The following is a 13,812-nucleotide window of genomic DNA, read 5'->3' on the forward strand; positions in this document are numbered from 1 at the left end:
ACTGAAAAACACAGCGGAAGGGACTTAAAAAGCAAAAAAAGGGAAAACCTGGGGAGGTTTGCAAGGGAACAAGCCAACCAATTACAGATAAAAACAACCACATTAAAATCAATTAAAGATACAGAATGGGGGACAATGCCTGGCTCGAGAGCAGTACGTGTGAAAAAGATCTTGGAGTCCTCGTGGACAACAAGTTAAACATGAGCCAGGAATGTGATGTGGCGGCAAAAAAAGCCAATGGGATTTTGGCCTGCATCAATAGGAGCATAGTGTCTAGATCTAAGGAAGTAATGCTTCCCATGCTCTATTCTGCTTTGGTTAGACCACACCTGGAATATTGTGTCCAATTCTGGTCACCACAATTCAAGAGAGATATTGACAAGCTGGAATGTGTCCAGAGGAGGGCGACTAAAATGATCAAGGGTCTGGAGAACAAGCCCTACGAGGAGCGGCTTAAGGAGCTGGGCATGTTTAGCCTGAAGAAGAGAAGGCTGAGAGGAGATATGATAGCCATGTATAAATATGTGAGAGGAAGCCACAGGGAGGAGGAGGGAGCAAGCTTCCTTTCTGCTTCCCTGGAGACTAGGATGCGGAACAATGGCTTCAAACTTCAAGAGAGGAGATTCCATCTGAACATGAGGAAGAACTTCCTGACTGTGAGAGCCGTTCAGCAGTGGAACTCTCTGCCCTGGAGTGTGGTGGAGGCTCCTTCTTTGGAAGCTTTTAAGCAGAGGCTGGATGGCCATCTGTCAGGGGTGCTTTGAATTCAATATTCCTGCTTCTTGGCAGAATGGGGTTGGACTAGATGGCCCATGAGGTCTCTTCCAACTCTTTGATTCTATGATTCTATGAAGGAAGACTCCACCTCAGGCATCAGAAGAGCTGCAAGACAACCAAGAAGAAGCCACGAGAGTGAAGACCAAGACCCACCCAGAGGGAAAGTGTTCCTGCCAGACATCAAGGGAACCACTGACCGCAGAGGGAAGCTGATGAGGAAACACAACATACAAACAATCTACAGACCCACCAAGAAAATCCAACCAATGCTCCGTTCAGCAAAGGACAAGAGGGATCCTCTCACCTCTGCAGGAGTCTACCGTGTACCATGCAGCTGTGGACAAGAAGTCTCCATAGGGACCACCAAACGCAGCAGCATTGCCCAGACACGCATCAAGGAACATGGAAGGCACTGCAGACTACAACCAAAGAAGTCAGCCATTGCAGAGCACCTGATGAGCCAACCTGGACACAGCAGATTATTTGAGAAGACAGAAATGCTGGACCACTCTCACAACCACCATTTCAGGCACATTTCAGGTACTGCCAGGCCATCAAATGCTAATCAAGGTGGTCAGTTGAAACATTCACACCTAGCTCCAGCAGACAAGAGTTCTTTGTCCCACCCTGGTCATCCCACAGATATATAAACCCACTTTCCTAGTTCCAATAGACCTCACTACCTCTGAGGATGCTTGCCATAGATGCAGGCGAAACGTCAGGATTGGGAATGCCTCTAGAACATGGCCATATAGCCCGGAAAAACCTACGACAACCCAGTGATTCTGGTGTCAATTCGTCCAGTGGTTTTGAGTTTTGTTAATCCCACAAATGAAAATTGCATTTTTATTTATATAGATCTATATGCTGCCCTTCTCAACCCGAAGGGGACTCAGAGCGGCTTACAAGATATATATACATACAATATATTATTATTTTATCTGTCAGGGGTGCTTTGAACGCGATTTTCCAGCTTTTTGGCAGAATGGGGTTGGACTGGATGATGGCCTACCAGGTCTCTTCCAACTCTTATGAGTCTATGAACATCTTATGAGTAGCAGATTCCGTCCATTTGTGTGTTCCCACAATAGTTCTGGAGCCAATTTATACAGAAATGAGCCTGGAGATGTTCCTAGGAAGGATATATGTTCTATGCAGCGGATTTAGATTCCCAGGCCAAATGCAGTGATACCTGGCTTAACCGTTTATACCTGAAACCTGCCTCCAGAGTCATTATGAACAACTCTGTCTGTCTTTCAAATGAGCATTCCTCATAAGAGAGTCTGGCAAAGATGCAACGGAATGGAATGCCAGATTGAACATCATTGGATCAAAGGGAGATACCTGTGAGGTAGAGTGTTATTTTCAAGGAGGAAGGTGTGTATTCTATTTGTTGTATCTTTATCAGAAGGCTCACTCGATAGTCATCTTCAGCTCTTTGACTCTGAATCACTCTTTGCCCTGAGCTCGTATCCAGACAATGCAGAAATGAACTTAAATTCAAGACAAGCTGCAACTCCAAATGTTTTTTACTCGCCTCTAGGAATTATGAGCTCAAGAAAAAGATCACCACCTCGTTGTGGTGCTGGAGCTTGAGCACCTCAATGATGTCATGAGCGAAACCGTGAAGGGCCACCCCATGAAGGGGCTTGAGGAATGCAAGGCTGGGGTGGAAATGGCTGGAAGAAACATTAACAACGTTAGATATGCAGATGACACCACTTTGATGGCCGAAAGCGAGGAGGATCCGAGGAGCCTTCTAATCAAGGTGAAAGAAGAAAGCTCAAAAGCTGGGTTGCAGCTAAACATCAAAAAAACCAAGATTATGGCAACAAGAATGATTGACAACTGGGAAATAGAGGGAGAAACCGTGGAGGCCGTGACAGGGTTTGTATTTCTAGGCGCAAAGATGAGTGCAGATGCAGACTGGAGCCAGGAAATCAGGAGACGCTTCCTTCTTGGGAGGAGAGCAATGTCCAATCTCGATCAAAGAGTGAAGAGTAGAGACATCACACTGGCAACAAAGATCCGCATAGTCAAAGCAACGGTATTCCCTGTAGTCACCTATGGATGTGAGAGCTGGACCAGAAGGAAGACTGAGCGAAGGAAGAGAGATGCTATTGAACTGTGGTGCTGGAGGAACGTGCTGAAAACGCCTTGTACCACGAGAAGATCCAACCAGTCCATCCTCCAGGAAAGAAAGCCCAACTGGTCATTAGAGGGAAGGATAGTAGAGGCCAATATGAAGTCCTTTGGCCATATCATGAGAAGAAAGGAAAGCTTAGAGAAGACAATGATGCTGGGGAAAATGGAAGGAAAAAGGAAGAGGGGCCGACCAAGGGCAAAATGGATGGATAGAAGTGACTGGACTGACCTTGAAGGAGCTGGGGGTGGTGACGGCCGACAGGGAGCTCTGGCGTGAGCTGGTCCATGAAGTCACGAAGAGTCGGAAACAACTGAACGAATGAACAACAACAAAGGGATTATGAGTAGAAATTGAGGGAATGCCTTTAGGGGATGGATTTCACCCTTGGACCTCTGGCCGCTGGTAGATGCAAACACTTTGCTCCACATCACACGTGAAGCTGATGTTGCTAAAGCTAACGAATTTGGTGTCTGGAGTTTCGTTTTCTCCTTGTCTCCATGGAGACCGATGTGAGCTCGGTGGAAGTCACTGCTTCAAAAATAATTCCTATGCATTCCAAGATGTGCATGCAGTTAGTTAGCCGGGCTTTTCGAGAAGATCAAATGCCAGTCTCTACTATGGACTAAAAATGTGGAAACTTGGCTCTTCCGATGTGCCTTTGGAGAGGGACCATTTATCCCAGGGGTCCTCAAACTAAGACCCAGGGGCCAGATACGGCCCTCCAAGGTCATTTACCCGCCCTCGGCTCAGGGTCAACCTAAGTCTGAAATGTCTTGAAAGCACACAACAACAACTACAATAACAACAACAACAATCCTATCTCATCAGCCAAAAGCATTGCAACACACCCAAATACCTGGGAGTCACTCTGGACTGTGCTCTGACCTACAAGAAGCACTGCCTGAATATCAATCAAAAAGTGGGTGCTAGAAACAATATCATACGAAAGCTGGCTGGCACAACCTGGGGATCACAACCAGACACAGTGAAGACATCCGCCCTTGCACTATGCTACTTTGCTGCTGAGTATGTATGCCCAGTGTGGAACACATCTCACCACGCTAAAACAGTGGATGTGGCTCTTAATGAGACATGTCGCATTATCACACGGGGTGCCTGCGCCCTACACCAGTGGGGAAATTACACTGCTTAGCCGGTATTGCACCACCTGACATCTGCCGGGAAGTAGCAGCCAATAGTGAAAGGACCAAGGCAGTGACATCTCCAACCCATCCCTTGTTTGGGTATCAGCCAGTACGTCAACGACTTAAATCTAGAAATAGTTTTCTAAGATCTACAGAGACACTCGCTGGAACACCTCAGCAAGCGAGAGTCCAAAAGTGGCAGGCTCAAACCCAGAACCTCAACCAATGGCTGATACGAGAGACTCCCCGCTGGGCACACAGAGGACTGGGCGACTTGGAAGGCGCTGAACAGACTGCGCTCTGGCACCACAAGATGCAGAGCCAACCTCAAGAAATGGGGCCACCAAGTGGAATCCTCGACATGCGAGTGTGGAGAGGAGCAGACCACTGACCACCTGCTGCAATGCACCCTGAGCCCTGCCACATGATGCACAAGGGAGGACCTTCTTGCGGCAACACCAGAGGCACTCCAAGGGGCCAGATACTGCTCAAAGGACATCTAATCCACTACCAAACTCACAAATTTTGTATTTTGTCTGTTTGTTTGCTTAGTTCTGTTAGAAATGTAATATAATCGACTGGTTGCCCTGGCACGATAAATAAATAAACAGCCAAAAGCAGGCCTACACTTCCCATTGAAATACGAATAAGTTTATATTTGTTAAAAGCAATACAATAATTAAAATAAAGAAGAATTTCAAGTGTTTTTTGCACTGCAAATAAGATATGTGCACGTGCATAGGAATTCATTCATGTTTTTTTTCAAATTATAATGCGTTCTCCAGCAGTTTAAGGAACTGTGACCTGCTGGCCCTCTGTCTAAAATGTTTGAGGACCCCTGATTTATCCCATTTCTGCTTGTTCTATCTATAGTGTTGCTCCTATGATGCACTTTTCCCCGTCCTAAATTGAATGCCTACCCCACTGTTTATTCTTTTCGGGCTAGAGACTTCCTGGGCCATCATCCAGTCCAACCCCATTCTGCCAAGAAGGAGGAATATTGCATTCAAAGCACCCCTGACAGATGGCCATCCAGCCTCTGTTTAAAAGCTTCCAAAGAAGGAGCCTCCACCACACTCCGGGGCAGAGAGTTCCACTGCTGAACGGCTCTCACAGTCAGGAAGTTCTTCCTCATGTTCAGATGGAATCTCCTCTCTTGTAGTTTGAAGCCATTGTTCCCTTGCGTCCTAGTCTCCAAGGAAGCAGAAAACAAGCTTGCTCCCTCCTCCTCCCTGTGGCTTCCTCTCACATATTTATACATGGCTATCATATCTCCTCTCAGCCTTCTCTTCTTCAGGCTAAACATGCCCAGCTCCTTAAGCCACTCCTCATAGGGCTTGTTCTCCAGACCTTTGATCATTTTAGTCACCCTCCTCTGGACACATTCCAGCTTGTCAATATCTCTCTTGAATTAACTATAAATACCAGCAACTACAACTCCCAAATCTTTTGGAGTGATGGTCACTCCTTGGGTTAGTAGGTGTCTTGTGGCCAAATACGGTGTCAATTCGCCCAGTTGTTGTTGAGTTATGTTAAACCCACAAACTAACATTACATTTTTATTTATATAGATATTGTACTATGTTCATAATATAATCTATTGTATGTACATCTACCTTGTAAGCTGCTCTGAGTCCCCTTCGGGGTGAGAAGGGCGGAATATCAATGTTGTAAATAAATAAATGTCCTGCTCCACACCACTCTGCTAAGTACTAGAAATGACAGGCTCAAAAGAGGATGGGCTCCATCCTGGGCCCGGTCCTGTTCAACATCTTTATTAGTGACTTAGATGAAAGATTAGAAGGCAGGATCATCAAGTTTGCAGATGACACCAAATTGGGAGGCATAGCCAATAGTCCAGAGGACAGGAGCAGGATTCAAAACGATCTTGACAGATTAGAGAGATGAATGGCCAAAATTAACAAAATGAAGTTCAACAGGGACAAATGCAAGAGACTCCACTTTGGCAGGAAAAACGAAATGCAAAGATACAGAATGGGGGACGATGATGCCTGGCTCGAGAGCAGTACGTGTGAAAAAGATCTTGGAGTCCTCGTGGGGAGGAAGGGGAACATGAGCCAACAATGTGATGTGGTGGCAAAAAAAGCCAATGGGATGTTGGCCCACATCAAGAGGAGCCTAGTGTCTAGATCCAGGGAAGTCATGCTCTCCATGCTCTATTCCACTTTGGTTAGACCACATCTGGAATATTGTGTCCAATTCTGGGCACCACAACTGAAGAGAGATATTGACTCTAAGCTGGAATGTGTCCAGAGGAGGGCGACTAAAATGATCAAGGGTCTGGAGAACAAGCCCTATGAGGAGTGTCTTAAGGAGCTGGGCATGTTTAGCCTGAAGAAGAGAAGGCTGAGAGGAGATATGATAGTCATGTATAAATATGTGAGAGGAAGCCACAGGGAGGAGGAGGGAGCAAGCTTGTTTTCTGCTTCCTTGCAGACTAGGACGCAATGGAACAATGGCTTCAAACTACAAGAGAGGAGATTCCATCTGAACATGAGGAAGAACTTCCAGACTGTGAGAGCCGTTCAGCAGTGGAACTCTCTGCCCCGGAGTGTGGTGGAGGCTCCTTCTTTGGAAGCTTTTAAACAGAGGCTGGATGGCCATCTGTCAGGGGTGCTTTGAATGCAATATTCCTGCTTCTTGGCAGAATGGTGTTGGACTGGATGGCCCACCAGGTTTCTTCCAACTCTAGGATGAACTTCCTGACTGTGAGAGCCGTTCAGCAGTGGAACTCTCTGCCCCGGAGTGTGGTGGAGGCTCCTTCTTTGGAAGCTTTTAAACAGAGGCTGGATGGCCATCTGTCAGGGGTGCTTTGAATGCAATATTCCTGCTTCTTGGCAGAATGGGGTTGGACTGGATGGCCCAGGAGGTCTCTTCCAACTCTTTGATTCTATGATTCTATGATCCTGTCTCTGTCCAAGTTCTCCTACTTACATTCTCAATGTAACAGCGATAAGCAAAAAATGTACAAGAGGCAGAAGCTACTTGAAATAAATGTGCCGAATTCAATTAGGAAGATGATGCATTATGTAATGATGACAAATCTTTTGACCTCCTATGAAATGAACTCCAATACATTTCCTCTGAAGTTCAAAAGCGTTCTTCCTCGGATAAGGTCAGGAATGACAGGCAAGTGTCCTTCAAAGACATTCCTCCAACGCAATCCTACTGTAGGCTCTGCACTCACGCCTTTGGGACATTACCATACAGTCTGTGACAAATGAAGATGCAACCTACAGTAAAGAACCTCCTTCAATGAGTGAAGGAGACTGGCTGGATCACTAGCAAGTTGATGTTTGGGCTTTTGGCTTTTTTGAAGACATGCCTAAACATCAGTGTTCTGAAAATCAAAGATCGTTGTAACAAATAAGGGATTTTATGATTTACTAGCTGTCCCCTGCCACTCGTTGCTGTGGCCCAGTCTGTATATATGTGTATTGTCGAAGGCTTTCATGGCCGGAATCACTGGGTTGTTGTAGGTTTTTTCAGGCTATATGGCCATGGTCTAAAGGCATTCTCTCCTGACGTTCCACCTGCATCTATGGCAAGCATCCTCAGAGGTAGTGAGGTCTGTTGGCACTAGGAAAAAGGGTTTATATATCTGTGGAATGACCAAGGTGGGACAAGGAACTCTTGTCTGCTGGAGCTAGGTGTGAATGTTTCAACTGACCACCTTGATTAGCATCAAGGCTATCAAATGCCAAGCTATCAAGTGCTAATCAAGGTGGTCAGTTGAAACATTCACACCTACCTCCAGCAGACTTTAAAATTATTTATTTATTTATTTATTTATTTACTATTCTTGTATACCGCTGTATCTCAAGCCCGAGGGCGACTCACAGCGGTTTCCAAACAGCAAAGACAATAAAAACAGCAATAATCAATATACAAAACAGTTAAATTACACAGTTCCATTTATAGCTAAATAAACAATCAACAATACACAATTATCACAAATCCCATCCCCCGATCGCCTCATCATCCAAACGTGATCCAAATTCGTCGTCATTGTTCCGTTCCTATGTTCACATTACCACACTTGCACTGAATTACTCAAACGCCTGCACAAACATCCAGGTCTTGAGCTTTCTACGGAATGTCAAGAGCGATGGTGCCAGCCTAACGTCTACAGGAAGGGCGTTCCACAGCCGAGGAGCCACCACCGAGAAGGCCCTATCCCTCTGCAGCAAAACAGCAGAGGGGAAACAATCAAGCACATCTAATCACCTCTCAAGAAAAGATTTTCCCAGGCACTGCCAGGCCATCAAATGCTAATCAAGGTGGTCAGTTGAAACATTCACACTTAGCTTCAGGAGACAAGAGTCCTTTGTCCCACCCTGGTCATTCCACAGATATATAAACCCTTTTTCCTAGTTCCAACAAACTTCACTACCTCTGAGGATGCTTGCCATAGATGCAGGCGAAACGTCAGGAGAGAATGCCTCTAGACCATGGCCATATAGCCCGAAAAAACCTACAACAACCCACTGTATATATGTTTTGTGTGTGTATATATGTATTTATATGTGTGTATATATTTATGTATATGTGTATATATGTATGTTTGTGTATATGTGTATGTGTATGTATATATGTGTGCATATGTGTATGTATATATGTGTGCATATGTGTATGTATATATGTGTGCATATGTGTATGTATATATGTGTGCATATGTGTATGTATATATGTGTGTATACATATTTTTGTGTTTATGTGTATATTTTATTTTATTATTACTATTATTTTTTATTATTTTAATGTCATTTTGATAATGTTGTTGTTGTCTGATGTATATGCTTTGATTTTATTGCTGTATTATGTTGTCTGGGCTTGGCCTCATCTTGGGGAGATGGTGGCAGAGTAGAAATAAAGATTATTATTATTATTATTATTATTATTATTATTATATTGTGTATATATGTGCACTTGTGTGTATGCATATTTATGTTTATATATGAGTGTATGTATGTGAGCATGTGTATATTTGTCTGTGTTAATGTGTATATGTATATATGTGTGTATGTGTGTATATTTGTGTGTGCTTGTGTATGTATACATGTTGTTGTTGTTTTGTCGTGTCAGGAGCAAGTCACTTCTGGTGTGAGAGAATTGGCCGTCTGCAAGGACGTTGCCAGGGGACCCCCCGGATGATTTGATGTTTTTATCATCCTTTGTGGGAGGCTTCTCTCATGTCCCCGCATGAGGAGCTGGAGCTGATAGAGGGAGCTCATCTGCCTCTCCCCGGATTCGAACCTGTGACCTGTCAGTCTTCAGTCCTGCCCACACAGGGGTTTAACCCACTGCGCCACCAGGGGCTCCATTTATACATGTGTGTATGTATGTGTGCATGTGTATACAAGCCCTATGAGGAGCGGCTTAACAAGCTGGGCATGTTTAGCCTGAAGAAGAGAAGGCTGAGAGGAGATATGATAGCCATGTATAAATAGGTGAGAGGAAGCCACAGGGAGGAGGGAGCAAGCTTCCTTTCTGCTTCCCTGGAGACTAGGACGCAATGGAACAATGGCTTCAAACTACAAGAGAGGAGATTCCATCTGAACATGAGGAAGAACTTCCTGACTGTGAGAGCCGTTCAGCAGTGGAACTCTGCCCCGGAGTGTGGTGGAGGCTCCTTCTTTGGAAGCTTTGAAACAGAGGCTGGATGGCCATCTGTCAGGGGTGCTTTGAATGCAATATTCCTGCTTCTTGGCAGAATGGGGTTGGACTGGATAATGGCCCAAGAGGTCTCTTCCAACTCCAGGATTCTATGAGTGTATGAGTGTATGTGTAGATGTATATATGGTTTATTTTTGTGGTTTTTAAGTCTGTTCTGCTGGGGTTTTGTGTGTGTGTGTGTTTTTAGGGGTGATGAACACTCGTTGGCCTGAGGGGTGTCTTGTGTCCAAATTTGTTGTCAATTCATCCAGTGCTTTTTGAGTTCTGTTAATCCCACAAACGAACATTACATGTTTATTTATATAGATGGCTGGGTAATTCATGCCTCTTGGCCCCAGTTAAGCCTTTTCAATGTGTACATTCTCACACCAGAAGCGACTTGCAGTTTCTCAAGTCGCTCCTGACACGACAAAAAAAATGTGTACATCAGGTGGAACAGGGGTTATATAATAATAATAATAATGTTTTAAAACGAGGACATTTGCATAGACAGCAGTAAGAGAAGATGACATACTGTTTGCTGAATCCTACCAGGCTGAGCATCAGACAAGTCTGGGAAGTTGAGGCAGTAGATGGAAAGTTTTTTAACTAACGAAGTAAATACACGACAGTCAAAATCCATTTTGGAAATACTCGAAACATCTGCAAGGAAGTTTTATGTCCCGTTCTCTAGCCCAAATAAAATATAGCACTACGAAAGATATATCAATTTAAAAACAATATATTGTCGAAGGCTTTCATGACCGGAATCACTGGGTTGTTGTGTGTTTTCTGGGTTGTCCGGCCATGTTCCAGAAGCATTCTCCCCTGACGTTTCACCCACATCTATGGCAGGCATCCTCAGATGTTGCGAGGTCTGTTGGAAACTAGGCAAGTGGGGTTTATATATATGTGGAATAATATCCAGGGTGGGAGAAAGAACTATAGTCTGCTTGAGGTAGGTGTGACTGTAGCATTTGGCCACCTTTAGGTAAAGGTAAAGGTTTTCCCCTGACATTAAGTTTAGTCGTGTCCGACTCTGGGGGTTGGTGCTCATCTCCATTTCTAAGCCGAAGAACCGGCGTCATCCATAGACACCTCCAAGGTCATGCGGCCAGCATGACTGCATGGAGCACTGTTATATTAACTTGATATTATTAACAACTTGATATTATTGTTGAAAAGCAGAGATTACTCTTGCTAGAAATCAAAATATATGTTGTTTTAATGTCATGAATTGCTCCATATGTATTTTAGAACTTATTTATTGTATGTTGTTTTATGATACTATTTATTGTATAGCATTGAATTTTGCTGTTAGCCGTTCTGAGTCCCTCTACGGGGGTAGAGAAGAAAGGGATACAAAAGTTCCAAATAAATATCTAAATAAATCTTCCGCCAGAGCGGTACCTATTGATCTACTCACATTTGCATGTTTTCGAACTTGTAGATTGGCAGAAGCTGGGGCTGAGAGCAGGAGCTCGTGCTACTCCCCAGATTCGAACCTGCGACCTTTCAGTCAGCAAGTTCAGCAGCTCAGCGATTTAACCTGCTACACAACTGGGGACTCCTTGATTAGCATTCAATGGCTTCGTAGTCTTCAAGGTCTGGCTTCTTATCGCCTGGGGGAAACTTTGTTGGAGGTGATTAATTGGCCCTGATTGTTTCTTGTCTGGAATTCCCCTGTTCTTGACTGTTCCTCTTTATTTACTTTCCTGATTTTAGAGTTTTTTTTAATACTGGTAGCCAGATTGTGTTCATTTTCATGGTTTCCTCCTTTCTGTTGATATTGTGAGAGTGGTTCTCAAATAATATGTTGTGTCCAGGTTGGTTCCTCAGGTGCTCTGCTATAACTGACAAGAAGCATGTGGATATTTCAATAGAAAGGAGGAAACCATGAAAATGAACAAAATCTGGCTGCCAGTATTAAAAAACTCCAAAATCAGGACAGTATATAGGAAACAATAAGGGACAGCTAAGTACCTCCCAACAAAAGACTCCCCCAGGCATTGCCAGGCCATCAAATGCTAAGGTGGTCAGTTGAAACATTCTCACCTAGTTCCAACAGACAAGAGTTCTTTGTCCCACCCCGGTCCTTCCATAGATATATAAACCCCATTTTCCTAGTTCCAACAGACCTCACTACCTCTGAGATGCTTGCCACAGATGCAGGTGAAACGCCAGGAGAGAATGCCTCTAGAACATGGCCATATAGCCCGGAAAAACCTACAACAGCCCAACTGTATTATTGAATATATACTGTCATAATTGAGACTCCAGAAGAATTAAACATTCCCTTTTTTGTCAAAATAAAGGCAAGCTTTCTAATCCTTAGATGCGTCCATGTTTTCATGATTTCTAATGGCTTATCCAACATGTTAAAATGAGGAACATATGTCAAAACCCTGCTAGAAACTGTGCTACTTGGTTCCTCTCATGTTATGTTTACAGACTGAGCCCCACAGCCTCAATTAATCATTGTCACGACTAGAACGTAACTTCAGACTAAAATATTATAAGAACAAATGGGATAATATGACAAGAGCAGACATGCTGTCTGGGTGCATCTGATCTGAATATTTCCACGTAGTAAAAAGCATGCAGTAGTAAACAAGTGGTGTTGCTGTAAGAGCCGAGGGAGACGACTTACCTAAGTTGTGTCGCTTTGCCTTTGCGTGCTCGTGGATGTGCTTCTTTGTGAAACAGCCAAAGAAAACACAATAGAGGCAAGAATGGAGTCTGTTCAGATGTGCACCACACATATGACAGATACACGACTTTGCCTGAAAGGGTGAAAAGAGGATCATTAGAAACATCCACTGCTGTCTCATAGGCATTCATTCACACAAGTTACATTCACGAAATCTAGCCATGAGATAAAGTACTTGCTGATGATTGTGCCATCACTGCTCAAGCAGGGAGCTTTGAGATGGTTGAACAGAAGCTTTCCGAAGCTCTAGGTGCCCTTACTGCCTATTACAGGGAAAACCAGCTGATCCCTAATCCATCTAAAACACAGACATGTGCCTTTCACCTTAAGAACAGACAAGCATCCCGAGCTCTGAGGATTATTACCTGGGAAGGAATCCCACTGGAGCATTGCAGCGTACCCAAATACCTGGGAGTCACTCTGGACCGTGCTCTGACCTACAAGAAGCATTGCCTGAACATCAAACAAAAAGTGGGTGCTAGAAACAATATCATACGAAAGCTGACTGGCACAACCTGGGGATCACAACCAGACACAGTGAAGACATCTGCCCTTGCGCAGTGCTACGCTGCTGCTGAGTACGCATGCCCAGTGTGGAACACATCTCACCACGCTCAAACAGTGCATGTGGCTCTGAATGAGACATGCCGCATTATCACGGGGTGTCTGCGCCCTACACCACTGGAGAAATGACACTGCTTAGCCGGTATCGCACCACCTGACATCCGCCAGGAAGTGGCAGCCAATAGTGAAAGGACCAAGGCAGAGACATCTCCAGCTCATCCCTTGTTTGGGTATCAGCCAGCACGTCAACGACTTAAATCCAGACATAGTTTTCTAAGATCTACAGAGACACTCGCTGGAACGCCTCAGCAAGCGAGAGTCCAAAAATGGCAGGCTCAAACCCAGAACCTCAACCAATGGCTGATACCAGATGAGAGACTCCCCCCTGGGCACACAGAGGACTGGGCGACTTGGAAGGCGCTGAAGAGACTGAGCCCTGGCACCACAAGATGCAGAGCCAACCTTCAGAAATGGGGCCACAAAGTGGAATCCACGACATGCGAGTGTGGAGAAGAGCAAACCACTGACCACCAGCTGCAATGCAACCTGAGCCCTGCCACATGCACAATGGAGGACCTCTTTGCGGCAACACCAGAGGCACTCCAAGGGGCCATACTGGTCAAAGGACATTTAATCAGATACCAAACTCACAAATTTTGTATTTTCTCTGTTTGTTTGCTTTGTTCTGTTAGAAATGTAATATAATTGACTGGCTGCCCTGACACGAGAAATAAAATAAATCATACAAGGTCTCTAAGGGAGGGCTTTGAAACATGCCCTTTGGTTATCACTCA

The 13,812-nt window shown here is 44.6% G+C and overlaps 1 protein-coding gene across 5 annotated transcripts in view; it reads right to left on the minus strand.

Moving 5' to 3' along the window:
* The window catches only part of LOC132781575 (ubiquitin carboxyl-terminal hydrolase 22-A), a 219,000-nt gene that overhangs the window by 139,824 nt on the left and 65,364 nt on the right, over positions 1-13,812 (minus strand). For 4 of the 5 annotated variants that reach the window (XM_067473681.1, XM_067473680.1, XM_067473683.1 and 1 more), the window contains exon 2: positions 12,395-12,527. In XM_067473681.1, the coding sequence (XP_067329782.1) occupies positions 12,395-12,527 (133 nt within the window). Of the gene's footprint in view, positions 1-10,279; positions 10,351-12,394; positions 12,528-13,812 lie in introns of those variants that run through there. The other variant, XM_067473684.1, reaches the window with a different exon arrangement.

The sequence above is a fragment of the Anolis sagrei genome, chromosome X (assembly GCF_037176765.1).
Source record: "Anolis sagrei isolate rAnoSag1 chromosome X, rAnoSag1.mat, whole genome shotgun sequence".
NCBI lineage: Eukaryota > Metazoa > Chordata > Lepidosauria > Squamata > Dactyloidae > Anolis > Anolis sagrei.